We start from the raw sequence: 16140 nt of genomic DNA, 5'->3' as shown, positions 1-16140 counted from the left end.
CCTGTGCTTCATACTCTCTCACCCTCTCTCTCTCTCTCTCTCTCTCATTCATTTTAAAAACTTAATCATGAGTGCCTTGTAAAGTGACAGCAAAATTCCACCCCTAAAAAAAATGCAGTACAGCATGAACAACTATTTACTGTTCAGAATAAATTTTTTTGCTAGCTAAGAAAAAAGTATAACTGGTATCAGAAAATACACAATGTTGTTAGATTGGGCTAAATCAGAGGTATCCAAAGTTATGTACTATCTAAAGCAGGGGTCTGCAACCTGCGGCTCCGGAGCCACATGTGGCTCTTTTACATCTTTGCTGCGGCTCCGGGGTGGATACTAGTGAGGGGAGGAGGCGCATTGTGCACCCCGACACTCCTCACTGTGGCGGGCGCTGTACTGGCTGTTACGTCGCATGGGGGCGGTGCGTGCGTTAGTCACACACCGTCCCGACGTCACCTTCCCGCCCGCTGTCAGATCGTGGCTCCAGAGATATATTTGTTTTAAATGTCACAATGGTTTTGCGGCTCCCAGTTGTTGTTTTTCCTTCGGAAACGGGTCCAAGTGGCTCTTTTTGTCTTAAAGGTTGCAGACCCCTGATCTAAAGCATACAGTGTGTTTTGCATAAGGAATAGTTTGTCTCTGTGAACTTCTGCACATATTATCTTATACAAATTCTGCTCCTTCCTGAAATCCCTTAATTGGTGGCTTCCCACTGGCAGACCCAGGCTTGAGATTTGTCTACCCCAAACAAGTCATTAGGAATAAATGAAGGAGAAATCTCATGGTTATTCTAGAGTGAGATAAGCCATGAGTGCAGGTTCACACATAATGCTAATCTAGACAATGGTTTTAGCTAGCACAGTGGCCATGATTTTTGCTCTGGGATTTTACATATCTGCTCCCTTACTCGAAGTAATATGAGAACTCAGTTTGTGATGAAGGCATTTCAATTCTTGGGGGGGGGGGTCGTAGTTTTTGAGGCTTAAAAAGTTATATTTGTTTTCAAATTTCCTCCCCAGTCAATCCATTGGAAGAAGGAGATCATCTGCATAAAAAGGAAAAGCAATATTTATTTCAACCTGACCAATGATCATCAGTTGTGTAGAAAAAAGCAGAAAAGTTTTCACTGACTATGGAGTTTGGTGGGCAAGGCTGAGAGGGACCATGCTAATGACTGCCTGAAAGTGCCAGCTGCGGACGGAAGAGGTGGATGCAAAGAGGCACATTGAGCACTTGGAATGTTTTCTGTCAGGTAGCATCAAGGAGGGAGAGGCCACCCCAGCCTCAAGACGTGCAGCGTGAGACGTAAGGACCATCTCAGGTAAGGCCTTCCGTGTTTCATCTGCAGCATTCACTTGTTTCATTTCCTGTGAATGCTTATGTGGATTTAGTGCTTTTGACAGAGCAGAATAAATACTGAGGCTAAATAAAGGGTTACCATGATTTAGGGCTTCCAGCTTGTGTACTGACCTACTTAGTATACTCTAAAGAAAGAAAGGGAGACTCAAAAGGCTGAGACTTCTGCTATTCCTGGACTTTTTCAGTGCAGGTGGAATCCCATGATGAAAGAGACCCAAGTTTTTGCTGCTCTACAGTTTTTCACCCAATTTGCATGCCTTTTTCTGCTGGGGAGGTCTACCCCAGGAGGTTTGAAACCAGTTCTGAAACACCTCCATGTTCTGTGATCAGCTGTCATCCTTCACAATCCTGGCAGCATTTGTACCACACAGAGTTGGCCGCCATTTCATAATGTTCTGCTTAACCTATTCCATGGATCAGGTTAGGTGGAAGAACTTACTCCTGATGTTAACTATCTGTTCTTTCCAACCACATAACCAAATTTATTGTGCATACGGGAGTGTACCTGTCATGAGCCCTATGGAGACCTCTTGGCATGACTAATCAGAAAGAGAGGAGAAATAGGATAAGAGGGGGAAGCTTGTTGTTTGGGAGAGGCCCAAGTAGTCTTATCAGAAGACACCCCCACCCCAGTGGTGCCAGATATTCCAACAGAAGATGGAGGTGCATCCACTACCCTCCCTCATGAACCGATGGCAGTCTTGTATTTTAGTATCTGGTTACCATTAAATTCCTGTAAGGTGCACAGGGGGTTTCATAAATGCAGAATAGGTGCTAAAATATATCTTCAGTACCACCCACCCCTTCAGGGACATTTTTCTTGCCCTAGGTATCCCAAGACTAGAAGTAACCCATGCAAAATGAAAAATAGCCAAAAGAAATGGGTTTAGGACTAAATTTTAGTTGAGAGAGGTGTTCAGCACTCTCCATTCTTCTTTATTTTTAATTGCCCTTCAATCCTGACCTCTGCTTTATGGGAATTTGGTGTGGCCTGTATTCTAACACAGTGGTTGTGCTGTCGTCTCATGCAGTTAGACAGGTATAAGTGAACGGCAGGATAAATTAACTCTGGTTTTTATCTTGAACAATTCTGGACTGGTAGCTTTCTGTCTCTATTTAAAAAGCATTATCAACATGTTTGATTAGGAGAGTGTCTAGGATTGCAGTTGCATTCCCCTTGTCATCACAAGTATGAGTCACAGCTTCAAGTCAACCCTTTCCTGTTGTTTTATTGCTTTTGTAGTTGCTTTGTTTATCTCATATTTTTGCTATGTTTATTTTATACTGTTGTAAGTGGACTTGAGTTGGCATATTATTATAGATAATGGAATATAATTTTCATTGTAAATCAATAATACTATATGTATATTCCTATCTGTAGAAAATTTGATAAATGTGATTGAAAACCTGGAAAGATTTTGAAGGTGCTGCTTCTTGCAATAATTACCTTTAGTTGCCTGTCTTTTTCTTGCTGGTGGTGATTCCCCCCCTCCAAAAAGCTTGAGTTGTGCAATATGAACTCAGTATATATTTTATTGGGATTTTGCAGCTTAAGCCTGTTATTTAGCTTTAGGATAGGGCTTATCGCTTTTAGTTGTAAGTGAAGCCTTTTTCTATTAACACATTTGCCGCCCCCCCTGCTATGACTGCTGCATATAATGTCATTGTTCACCTTTTCCTTTTCTTACAGCCTTTGACATGAAGAAAGATATAGATGCCTTAATAGCAGAGGAAAGGGCAGAAATCATTGCGAAGTATGAGAAGGTAAGAACCTTGCTTTCCTCCCACTTAATATGCTACCAACCAAAGATTTATTTTGGCTTAACTGTCTACAGAACACAGGAACTTGTAGTAAGTCAACCAGATTCAGAAAATAGCAATATAGGATATTCAATTTTCCCTTGATCAATGCCATCCATCTTCAAATCATCCTTATTATTTGGTTTTTCATACATTTTGGAGGGATGAAGGGACCATGGGGTCCTAGCAAGTGAGGGATTAATTGGCCCCAGTATATTGACTATATTCTATGCAGCTTGTTTTCGCTGTGTGCCCTCTGGTTCTGCAGCCAGACATGTATTTCCCCAACACTCTGCAGAAAGCAGAAACTTCAGTAAAGGGTTCAGGGTCTCAAAACACAATGATAAGGAAAGCTATAAGTGCTACATTTTCATTTCCCATCCTTGGTCCTTCTTGTCCATAATGTATAATCTTTTAAATGGTCCCCTCCAGTTTCATGCTGAGCCACAGGCAAAGAAGAGCAGTGATACTGTAGTCATTGTAGAAGTGAGGTACTTGCAACCCAAAACAACGTATTTGTGCCCAGTGCATATCATAGGTATGCACTGCTGCCATTGTACAAATATTGTACAAATATTAGTTCATACCCACCCATCACTTTGCTGACCTGCTTTACGCTTATAGCTTATAAAAGACACAAAATCAACCCATGGTTAGTCTCGGATGAGTAAAAATGACATAAGAACAGATGGCATCATAAATTTTCTCCATTTCTTCTCAAAATGATATCATCTGTTAGTCACCATAGTGTAAACTATTGTGCAACCTTCTTTACAGGGAAGGCAGGAAGGAGCTCAGATTGATCCATGGGAAGATGCTGACTTCACTCTCTACAAAGTCACTGACAGATTTGGGTTTTTGCAGTGAGTTCCCCTTTTCTTGTCCTCTTCATTTTGCTGAAACTAGTGCTGAAGGCCGCAGTTGCATCCCTTTCACTGTCATGGTTGTGTCCTCCACCACTGTACCTCAGCCAAGTGCCTTTACTAGTATTTTTGTCCACTTGTGCAAGTCAGAAGCAGAGAGAAAATTACTTTCTGTTGCTTATGAAAACTCCTGCCATGATAAGGTACAGCTAAGCTATGAGACAGCTTGGTCCTTGGAAATCAATATTTGTGTTTCCTTTATATGGGCAGATTATATACTTAGGATGTAAACAGTTTCTGAAAAGCATGGAAATGTAGCAGTGTTTCAGCTTTCTACAGCTGCCCTTTCGAGGGATGCAGGTGTTCAGAGTGGGTATCATTTTAACCCCTCTTTTTTGCCACCTCTATTATGTGGTTTATGCAAATTTATAGCTTTTTGTTTTATGTATTGTATCCATCTGTGAACAAGAGCCCAAGGGAGATCTCCCTTCTGACACTGTTTCCACATTTTCTGGGGCCAGGCATCATTGATCAAATGTGAAATAAAGAAATGGTCAAGTTAACAAGAACCTCCTTAGCCAAGTAGTAGACCAGTAAGCTGCTATGGGCAGTCTCCACCTAATGCATCCCATCAGTGCAAGAATTTTCACCTACACAGTGGAACTTCCTCCCTTCTTCACTCATACACACCCTGTAGCCTCTCCAAATCTGCTGTGGAGGGTTGGAGGAGCCCCTATAACAGATTTTTGGGCAGTAAAGGGAGAGAAGAGTGGTGAAATGTTCCATTGCAAAAGCAGAAATCCTTGCACTGGTGGAATGAGTCACTTAGTGCTACTTTATATACAATCCTATGTCTGTCCGTCCCCCATCATTTGAAGCTTACCGTCAGACCTCCTTTCTGTACAGGATCACTTTGCTTGTACACTTCTTGCATTATGCATTGGTTCATTTAGAATTTTTCATCTTTCAGTGAGCATGAGCTACCAACCCGCAGTGCTCTGGAGGAGAAGGTAGGAACTGGGAGCTTTTCTTTCTATGGAGTAATTGGGGGGGGGTGGCAGCTGCTGCTGTGTTTGTTTTTCAGTAGCAAGTGATGAAAGACACTGCAATTATTAACATAAGAATCTTAGCTCTCTGGATAAATAATAATAGCTCTTCATCCCAACATAAACACGCTTGCTTGGAAGCAAGTCCTGCTGATTTCAATTAGACTTCCAGATGACTGTGTTTAGGCCTTAGTCAGCTATGAAGATAATGGAACTTCATCACAAGGAAGGTTTGATTATATTTCCTCTGTAGATTCTAAAATGCAGCACCAAAACTTCACATGCAAAACTGGGAGGCTGCTTAGCAGCTTAGCTTGACCTGAGGAAGAATGGTCAGCTGCTGAATTCTTGTAAATTTTGCTGGCAATAATTAGAAGGATGGTTGGGCATTATGGATAAATTAGAGATGAGAAAGTGTGGCACTGTAGTCATTAGATCTGCAAACCTAGTTGAGGGAGTCTAAGCACCTCACTCTGTGATATTCCTGTCTTTTTTAGGGTCAAGTCCATCATCCATCAAATCATTCAGTATCTTGCTTGTGGGTCATATGTGCTGTTGCAGTTGAATGAAAGAGCATTTGCCATGCTCAGAGTAGGTTTATGCAAACCTAGCTGTACAGCATTTTGTTAAGCCATATCATACATTGTACAGTTTGGATGAGATTCAAGATAATAATACTAAAGGAATAGCACAGGAGTGCCTAACCTCAAACTCTCTAGATCCTGTAGTAGATAGGTAGCCGTGTTGGTCTGCCATAGTCAAAATAAAAAATTCCTTCCAGTAGCACCTTAAAGACCAACTAAGTTAGTTCTTGGTATGAGCTTTCGTGTGCATGCACACTTCTTCAGATACCAGCATAGTTTTCTTGCATATTCAGTGGGATATGTGGATTGTAGAGGGTTCTTAATTCTAAGACCCTTGGGTATAATGTCCAGGTTCTTGCATTTAGTAAGAAAGAAGATATCAGTCTGTACCTGTGCAAGTTTCTTGGTGAGGTTGATGGACTTCCATTTCATGCGGCTCAATGTGGTGCCTTCCATGGTTCCAGTAGTAGATAGGTAGCCGTGTTGGTCTGCCATAGTCAAAATAAAAAATTCCTTCCAGTAGCACCTTAAAGACCAACTAAGTTAGTTCTTGGTATGAGCTTTCGTGTGCATGCACACTTCTTCAGATATTCTTCAGATTCTTCAGATATCTGAAGAAGTGTGCATGCACACGAAAGCTCATACCAAGAACTAACTTAGTTGGTCTTTAAGGTGCTACTGGAAGGAATTTTTTATTTTTTCTCTAGATCCTGTTGGACTCCAGCTCCCATCCTTTTCAGCCAACATGGCCAATAGTCAAGGATGATGGAAGTTGTAGTCCAGTAATATCTGGAGAACTAATGGTTTTCTACCCCTAAAGTAGCATATGAGCTAAAATTTTATTTGGAACCTTCTACTTTCTAGCATAAGGAATGAATGCAGTTGGGGAAATTCCTTCTTGTCTGTTTAAAGCTAAAATATTTAAAGCTAATGTCTTACATGCACCATATGACTCTATATTCTGATGGCTTGGATATCTAGCTCTCCCTCCTTTCTTGCTCACACAAATTGGAAATAAACCCTCTAAACTACACTTTCAAAATTCTGTTCCAGCAAAAACTTCAGGAAATTGAACGAGTGGACAAATGGCTGAAGATGTTAAGAAAATGGGGAAAATACAGAAACAGTGAAAAGGTGCGGAATTGTAACACATTTTAGTAGCATTACAGTGGTACCTCGGGTTACATACACTTCAGGTTACATACGCTTCAGGTTACAGACTCCACTAACCCAGAAATAGTACCTCGGGTTAAGAACTTAGCTTCAGGATGAGAACAGAAATTGTGCAGTGGCAGCGCAGCGGCAGCAGGAGGCCCCATTAGCTAAAGTGGTGCTTCAGGTTAAGAACAGTTTCAGGATAAGAACAGACCTCTAGAACAAATTAAGTACTTAACCCGAGGTACCACTGTATTCTAGCCTTTATTTTAAGAAAATGGAAGACTGAAGAGTGTATTGTGTCCTTTCTTTTCACAATTGTGGTGCCGAAAACTGAGTAGGCCATTGAAGGCTTTGTTTCTGTCCTCTGGCCACTTTCAGCTATGTGAATGAGAAATGTGTGTAAATTTTTCAAGAAGATTGCTTGGGCCTCTGATTACAGCAGTACTTAATCCCAGTTGCTGAGTCTGACTGTTCAGTAACATTCTGTGGTGAATAATGCTCTGTCATACTCAGACTAAGGCATACGAATAAGCAAAAGGAGACTCCCCAATTGAATTGGAATTTATTAGCAAATTTGGCATTGTGGAATTAGGACTCTGCACATTCTGGGAATGGCTAGCTCACTACAGAAAGAAGCATACTAGACCCAACAGAGCAATTACAGAATGGTGAAGTGTTCATTTTGTGTCATTCACCCTACATATGAAATCTCAAATACTTAGTGCTACAACCGTCCCATTGTAATTAGTGTTCGGTTGCATTTTAATAATGGTCTTTTCTGTGTTTTTAGCTTGTTCTATTTTATCTGTGTAAGTCTCCTTGACTAGGGAAAAAACAGGATATAAATATTATAATAATTGTAAAAATGGATCATTTAGTCAACTGTGCCTAAGGCTTAAAAAAGTCCACCAGCCTTAAAGCATCTTATCATGCTGGAAAAGGAGCCCAAATATCAGTGCTCCTAGTCAGAGTTGTTCAACAACGTGTACATTGCACTAGTTTTGCTTGAATTGCAGGTTTCAGAGAAAAGGATGGGAGAGAGAGGCCTGGATTATGATCAGTGGCATTTGGCAAGCAGTTATTTGCAGAGTTGGTTGTACTGTAATTTTAGGAGTGCATGGGCCCTAATCCAAATGAAGGAAAGTTAAAATGCTTCCTTCTTGTAAGCACCTTCTTCTAAGAATTAGGTGAGCAGCTCTGCAATACCATGTAAAATTATTCAGCTCCCAGAGGTTGGTTTGTTTCAATTTGTCTTCTACATTTTCACCAAATGGTCTCAAAGCATTTATCAACAATAAGATAGCAATAAAAATACGGAATAAAAAAACATATAAAAACATAATAAAATATCCAGAGCAAATCCTTTCAGTTGCCTTTGGAAATCCTTCCTTATTTAAAAACGTTAAGAGTCAGAGAAAAACATGAAGGGAAAGAGGGAATTGCTTTCTCAGGGTGGATTATTGTTTCCTAAAACAGTTTGTTTCAAAGTGAAATGGCTGCCCTTCTGTGATTAGTGATTCTCAGGGCACTGAGGCATTTTACAACTTTGATTTTAAGTGGATGAGAACTTCAGATAGATAAACTAGAGGCAGTTTGTTCATTATAATTTTATTTTGTTGGGCACTTGCTCCCTGCAATGCTCTGAAATGAAATATTGGCAGAGAAGTAGTGCTGAAAGCTATTTACTCTACATGCTGTTGGGTTTGCACTAATTAAAAATCGAACTTTTAGAACCATAGCAAAAATCTGCTCCGTTCTCTGTAGACTTCTTAATTGTATAAGAAAATGCAGTTACCACTGATCTCTGAAGCAATGTGGAAAGGAATTTAACTAGCCTGGGATGGCCTGGAATCCTGGGTATCATATAATTTTTGTACTGCCATTGTACCCTGATTTAATAAACTACTGGTATTTATTGTGGCTTAATCTTTCCTCTGCTCATAGAATATCCCCCCATACCTTTCATTTTCTTTTTCTCATTAAATCAGTACATTCCAGTCCAGTTAGGAATACTGTAGTATTCAGATATCACACTGTATAAACATGGATTTTTTGTGAGCAGGGAATATGGTGCCCTAAAAATCTCTGTTTGAAAAATGTATACCGGTAGCTTTTATGGATACACAAATAAGCATGTTAATATCTGAACAGGTTCTGGTGAAACCATAGAAGCTGGGTGGTGTGGAATGGGGAGAATAGGATTTCTACTGAGCAATTGGTAAAGGCTTCAGTGCCTTGCATAGTTCCTCTTTTTCCTGTTCAGAAGTAAAAATAATTATGTAAAAAGAGGTAATTGTATGATTCTATACATGTCTCAAAGTGCTTCTGTTCCTGATACAGAATTTGTGTTACATTGCTGCTACATTTTGTGTGTGTGTGCACACGCGCGCGCACACACACATTTGTGTATTCAGGTGCCTTATTAAAACAATCATGATTCAACAAAGAATATAAGTGAAACTTAATGCACTGGTGCTAGTCATAACATCACCCATTTATTTCTGTGACTGTACTGCAGAGTCTTACCCACTGCTGGTCTATAATGAAAGAGCCAATGCTGGGGTTTTTTGTTTAAAGGTCTGGCCTTCTCTAGAATGCCTTATTCGTCTTATTATTCCCTAGAGAACTTGAGGGGAGTGAAATGGAGAGGAAGAATAAGTAAAAAAATGTTTTGCTGAATTGACAGTCACTTGTTTCAAGATTCTTTGAGCTTCTTGAGCAAAAATTAAATAGACCAGTGCCATTATATATATGTACACACACACGGGCCGGATTCAACTAAGTTGTTGCACTAGTTGAAGTCAGCACGACAAGTGCAGTGGGACTTCCTCCCCTCTGCTTCCCCCAAGGGATATCTCACTGGGACATTTTGTTTCAGAATGACTAGATAATCTGTATAAGCACTGCCAACCTGCTACAAGTTTTGTTACATTTAAAACACACACCCACACACCCACACCCCTCAGCAGTTTGTTCTGATTTACTTTACTTTTCTTTTAAAACTGTGTAGATGTTCCGCAGAGTTTATAAAGGGATTCCCCTCCAGGTGCGAGGCCAAGTCTGGTCACTCCTGCTGGATATTGAAAACATTAAGATGGAGAATGAAGGAAAGTATGAGGTAAGTCATATTTGGTTTCATACAACACAGAAGTTCATGGTATGGTGGGACACTAACCAGCCAACCGCTCAACTGCTTCCCCCCCCCTTTCAGTTCAGTAAGTTTTTCAGCTTTTTTCTTCTTCATATTTTAGCACTTTAACTTACTTTAATTCAAAAGTGAAGGAAGGCATTTGACTGTCAGAAATATGGTGTGCACAATGTTCAATGCTTCCCTTCTCTGTTTTAAAAAAGATAGAGAGTAAGTGAGCTCTCCCGTGCATAACTGTACAATAGGAGAATGCATACCCTCCAATAAATGAATGAATGAATGAGAGAAAAAATGTTTTTAAAAAATGCTTATCAAATGCTAAATTGTCCTAATTAGTTATGTGACCAAAGTTATCCAGTTGATGACCATGATACTTCTGCAATCATATTCCACACAGCAATGAATCACTCCCAGGAAGAAGAATATCATTTTCCCAAACACGAGACTTTGCGAACCCTAATGCTGAAAACCTGTCATATCCCCAATACAAAAGCACAGTCTTGAGGAACACGCAGACTGTATGCAATAAATGAAAAATATGGGTGTGAAAACCTAAGATTGTAAAAGATATCTGTACTTCTGTGAAACAAAGTATATTTGACTGCTAAAACACTATTCAATACATATTCCTGGGTCCAGAGATATCTTGCAGGAACAGAAATTTCCTTGTGCAAGGCAGCCCCACCAAATTATCTTAGTTTTCCTCTATCTTCTTGTAGGCTCTTGAATCACATTGTGTGCCATTCCAGGGGCTCATTAACTCTCTGGAACAGCTTGAGGGCAGGCAAGGGATAGTAGGAGAGGAACCAGGAAAGCTCTACTGCATGAGCAGAGTTTTGTTTTGTTTATCTCAGGATTCTATCCATTGATTTCTAGGCTGCTCTTCCTTTTAATAAAAACAGCATAATCTGCATCAATGACCAATATATTGGGAACTGTGTGCTGCATAATATGGAACTTGTGAAGAGAGACAGAATAATCAGACTAAACACCAACCTTCATTTTATATGTTACTTTTACTTACCGGTATCTATCATGTTTTTTTCTGGAGATTTCTCCCATATGTTATTTATGATTTTTAGCCTTTTTTATATACAAAAAATAAATTAAGTACCGTAAGTATCATTTAAACAAAAATGTATATAACAGTATTTGCTTTAGCAATATCTCCCTACCTCAATTTAATCCCAATTTTAGGGATTTTTTCCTTGGTAGCAAGCACCTGGTCAACAATGATTTGTCACTGACACCCCTGGAAGAATTCCATTTCTAAAAGCAGGCTTGTCACAGATGCAAGAGATTTATTGTCTTCTGAAAACTTTTGAGCTGTCCTGTTTTCTCCAAGGTTCTTTCCACAGCCAGTCTTGTGTCTCATAATATAAAAGCCACAAAGGTGCTTCTTTTGAAAGCAGAGGCACCATTTATACAGCCAGTTCTGTACTGCAAATGAGAGTGGTGTTTATTAAGAAAAGCAAAAGCATTTTGAAGGGGGGATTCAAACGGCTCTGTCATTTCCCAAATTATATGCATATGCCACAGTTAGTATGGGCCAAAACTTCAGAGCGAACATGTGATTGCCACATGCTCTCTGAAGCCAGAGTGGAGTTAACAACAGGGTCCACAAATAATTCTCTGTAGACCCCTCATCCTCTTTTCCTGGAGTCCTCAGAAATGTTTGATGTACAATGTTTAATAATTCAGACAGTTTCTTTCCTCAGAACATAGGAAGGAGGAAGGTGCTTCATCTGTGAGAATCTGTCAGTTTCTTATTTTGTTGAGCCATTGAGTCCCATAAACAATGTTTTGTAAGCCTATCAGTGGAACTTGGAAGTATGGACATAAGACTCCAGTTGGTTACAAAAGAGCGTAACAAAATCAGTTCTTTTAAAACATCCAGATAGTTGCAGAGTATAAAGTAATCACATGCTACCTATGAACACATGACTGGCGTGTCATCGATCCCAACATTTCCCAGTAACTACTTAGAATCATAGAGTTGGAAGAGACCACAAGGGCCATCGAGTCCAACCCCCTGCCAAGCAGGAAACACCATCAGAGCACTCCTGACATATGGTTGTCAAGCCTCTGCTTAAAGACCTCCAAAGAAGGAGACTCCACCACACTCCTTGGCAGCAAATTCCACTGTCGAACAGCTCTTACTGTCAGGAAGTTCTTCCTAATGTTTAGGTGGAATCTACTTCCACTAACTAAAACAGTTGTACTTCTGAGGCATGGTTATCAAGAGAATTATCTCAACTATTGCCTTTGCATCCTGTTCAGGGGATGTTCCCACCTAGCCATGTCACACAGCAAGTGATTAGAATAAACAAAAGTCACAAGCAGTTTAACTAAGCTCCTGAGGGGTCTGCAATAAACAAGAGACTCACTGTATAATAGGCTTTTCATGAACATAAATCCAGGAAATCGGCTCTTCATAATCCTCCTCATCCTTCGTGCCACCTGAGGCCAGAAATTAGCTCTTCGTGATCTCAAAGAAAGCCGGAGCCAGATTTTCATAAGGGAATGTGAAAGGATTGATTTCCAATAAAATCTATGGGCCTTTGTCGTCCAAACTATTTTAAGCATCTTGCTACTAGAAACAAAGATTCATGCTTGCTTTGGCTACAGCTTCATATCCAAATCCAGCACGCCTTCATCTATGCAAAATACATTCTGTATGCCCCTCTAGATTGGAGTTTATGTGTCTGACCAAAGTGTGTGCACACATTCTTCCTTCTCTGTCAGCAATCCATTTTGCCAACTCAGGACTATTTCCTTCAGTTTGATTTTTCACAAAGGGCATCTGTGTATTGCTTCCATCAATGAAAGTGTAATGCATTATCCATGTGCTTCTTTGAGGGCAGACACAGAAGGTTATGTTGAAAAGCAGGAGTGTCTGGCATGCAAGTAGACTGGCTTATATAGAATATGATGAACTTCCCAGCATGTTCCCTTGAGTAAAAATAATAACATAAGCGACCTGCAGTTTGAAAAAGACTCTGGGAAGATTGGGAAGATTTATGGGGTGGGACTTTTGTGGGATATGGCAAAAAGTTACATCAAGACAGCCTAAGAGATAACTGTAAAGTATTTCAGAATGTTTGTCTGCATTTGAATATTGTCATAGCTTGATAGCCCCAGATAACTGAACAACAGAAAAGTCTCTTTTGAGTTATTTGGTTAGTTAGTTGTTACTACACTTATATCCCACATTTCCTCCAAAGAGGTCAAGGTTCTCCCCTTTCCCATTTTATCCTCACAAACACCTTGTGAGGTTGGTTTGGTTGAGCGATAGTGACGGGCCCAAAATCACCCAGTTAACTTTATAGTTGAGTGGAGATTTTAACCCTGGTCCTAGTCAAACTCTCTAATCCGGCATTCAGGGTTCTGATCTGGCTCTCAGAGCATTTTTTTCTAACTCTCCCAAAACCCCACAAGATATTATTGGTGCCATAAGAGAAAAAAGCGGGGAAATAAAGTAGACACACTAGAGCCCCAGCACCCTAGTAAGGATGCAAATTGCTTCCTCCCTGGCCAAACATTTGCTGAGAGCCAAAGGGATGATTAACGCCCCCCTTCAACTGATCTGCACAGATTGGCTGTGTGCTATTTATGGGTTCACTCTCATGTATGTGAGAGTGTGGGCTGGCTACACCTACAACTGGTATGGAGCCCCCAGAGGGTTACCCAAGGGTGAATGTGGTCCTCTGGCCAAAAAAGTTAGCCATACCAGCTCTAACAGTTAGTTAAACCACATACATAAGTAGATTTTCCTTACCAGTAACACCTCTTATTTGACTGCTGTATTATTCCAAATTATGTGCATCAACTTCAGTTAGTGTTTTCTGTTGTCTATGTTGTTAAGCCATTCAAAAGCAGAGATTCCGATACCTCTAGATACTTCAAAATATTTTCTTAATGCTTTAACCCATCTTCCTTCATGCAGAAAATGAAAGAACAAGCCAAGAGTTTCTCATCAGAAATCAAGCAGATAGACCTTGATGTCAATCGCACCTTTCGAAACCACATCATGTTCCGGGATCGCTATGGAGTAAAGTGAGTTTCTCATGGATCTTCCCTCCTATTTTAAATATATATTATCTGTGATCCTTTGTCCAGCTGCTTCGTGTGCTTAATGAAAGCTTCTAGTTCCTGGAAAATGTCAAGGAAAACATAATGAACAGAGATCATGTAAGTCTCCAGGGAGATGATTATGTAAGAGTAATTAAGAAAAAATAGAGTACATTTTGATTCCAAGAAAATTTAAGCAAAGGAAAGAAATGGTAGCAAATAAATATTGCCCCATGAAGGACTACTGAAGAACCAGACATCACCCCATTGCTTTCAGAGGGAGGGGGGCACACCTTTTCTCATTCCAAATCTATTCTCCAGTCCTCCCTCTTCCTAAACATGCTTAGGATGTTAAGTTCCAACCTTCAGTGGATAAGGTGGAAGGCAAGAACTGGCAGACTACAGAATCATCTTGATGTTGTTTAGAGATGATGTTTGACAAGAGGACAGAGTCTCCCTCTTGCTAGTGCACCCTTGAGAATATTGCAACCTGTTTGTGTGCTCACTGGATTCCACAACCCATTTATTTATTAATTAAATTTCTCTACTGCCCTTCGTCCGAAGATCACAGGGCACTTCACAGTATAAAAACACAAGAATACACACCATAGTAACAAACAAAAACAATACCCCCCCCCCCCAGTTTAAAGGGCCATATATTGTTTAATTAGCCAAAGTCCTGGGAGAAGAGGAATGATTTTGCCTGGTGAAGTTGCCAAGCAAGCTTCCTTTGGGAGAGCATTCTCCATATGGGGAGACACACTGCACATGTTACCATTGTGCAGTGTGCCAGTTCTACTGCTTAGTTTCTCATACGATTACAATATCCTTCTTCTGAAGCACTACAAATAATGAGCACCTTAGCTGGTAAAAAAAATAAAAATAAAATACCAAAAAAGGGCAGATCCCACTCTTTGTTGTTTTTACTCATCCTTTTTTTTCTTTTTTCTTTAATAGGCAACAAGCCTTGTTTCATGTCCTGTCAGCCTACTCAGTTTACAACACGGTAAGCTGTTAAGAGATTCAGCAGGAAACTGAAAAGTGTTATATGGCAATAATGTTTTGTTTAGCTTAGAATAAGAATTTAGTTTCTGTCAAAACATACTGCTCTTGTACAAGAAATGAATGTACAGAAAATAGTGAGTGGCATGGAAAAATGATGGGAAAGTGCAATGAAAATTGTGGGATAACAGCAGGTCAGATGATGTCGCATAACCTCCACACAAACAAATCAGGATGAATGCTCAATAAACAGTGGCAATGTATAACCTCCACACAAATTTGGCAGAAGCAAATGGGGAGGAATGCAAAATGAGGTTATCTTGAAGAGCCTAGGGTCATTAAATACAGGAAAAGTACTTGATTCAATGTATATCGTTTTCTTGGATGGTATATTTATAAAATTGCATTCATATCTTTAGCTCCAGGTGCTGCTAGAAACATTAATAATGCTGGAAGCAAAAACCAAAACAATTAATGGGGGTGGGGGTTGTTCATGAAACTGGAAATTCTACAGATTTCAACCATGCTGTGATAGCTCTGTTTTTGATACAAAGAAAGACACAGCCGCATATTTGGGCCTTGCTATCATCATATTTTCTGAGTAGCTTTTCTGTGACTCTGACCTACTATTTGAATGGAAGATATTGGTCAATTCTCTTTGTGACTTCTTTTACTGCATTCAGTGGCTGCTTCACAGCTGAAGACTCCAATTTGTTACAGTCAGTTAAGTCACTTCCAGCCACAGGGCAGAGAAGAGAGAATATGCTTAAATTAGCTACAGAATTTACTGTTTCCATGAGCATGGGGAGACTCATCCCCACCCCCTTTAACAGAAGATGCTTATCCTATTCTTTGAATTGGCTATCCAGCAAGAATTTAAAGTGGCATGTGTGCAGTGTTTCTGTTTCATGCAGTGCTGCCTATAATGGTTGTGATATCTGAATTCACTTATTGCAAAGTAAGGAATTACTTTTATTACTCTGCAAATGCCAAGGCAGATAAAAGTCCATCATTATTATGCCTATATTGCAGGGAGCAGGACTGTAATAGGGAAAGAGTGAATTACACCAGCCAAGTGTTACATGCATTTTGCTGGGTAGAGGTATAGTGCATGG

At 40.0% G+C, this 16140-nt stretch overlaps 1 protein-coding gene and 1 long non-coding RNA gene across 4 annotated transcripts in view; one reads left to right on the top strand and one right to left on the bottom strand.

The window, feature by feature from the left end:
- LOC310695360 (uncharacterized protein) overlaps nucleotides 1–16140 on the top strand; it is an 88544-nt gene that overhangs the window by 58304 nt on the left and 14100 nt on the right. For all 3 annotated transcript variants that reach the window (XM_083479532.1, XM_083479533.1, XM_083479531.1), the window contains exons 2-9: nucleotides 1014–1315; nucleotides 3044–3117; nucleotides 3931–4016; nucleotides 4987–5026; nucleotides 6700–6780; nucleotides 9815–9922; nucleotides 13899–14008; nucleotides 14981–15029. In XM_083479532.1, the coding sequence (XP_083335658.1) occupies nucleotides 3052–3117; nucleotides 3931–4016; nucleotides 4987–5026; nucleotides 6700–6780; nucleotides 9815–9922; nucleotides 13899–14008; nucleotides 14981–15029 (540 nt within the window). In that variant the 5' untranslated portion in view covers nucleotides 1014–1315; nucleotides 3044–3051. The remainder of the gene's footprint in view (nucleotides 1–1013; nucleotides 1316–3043; nucleotides 3118–3930; nucleotides 4017–4986; nucleotides 5027–6699; nucleotides 6781–9814; nucleotides 9923–13898; nucleotides 14009–14980; nucleotides 15030–16140) is intronic.
- LOC310695802 lies at nucleotides 10954–13891 on the bottom strand. The gene is made up of 2 exons (XR_014520233.1): nucleotides 12340–13891; nucleotides 10954–11392 (listed from the first exon to the last, which is right to left on the bottom strand). It is a non-coding gene; the product is annotated as an uncharacterized lncRNA (long non-coding RNA).

Source organism: Podarcis liolepis, assembly GCF_965112155.1.
Source record: "Podarcis liolepis genome assembly, chromosome: 1".
In the NCBI taxonomy this organism is placed as follows: Eukaryota; Metazoa; Chordata; class Lepidosauria; order Squamata; family Lacertidae; genus Podarcis; species Podarcis liolepis.
Note: the sequence above shows the minus strand (reverse complement) of the source record. Positions and strands in the feature narration are given on the sequence as shown.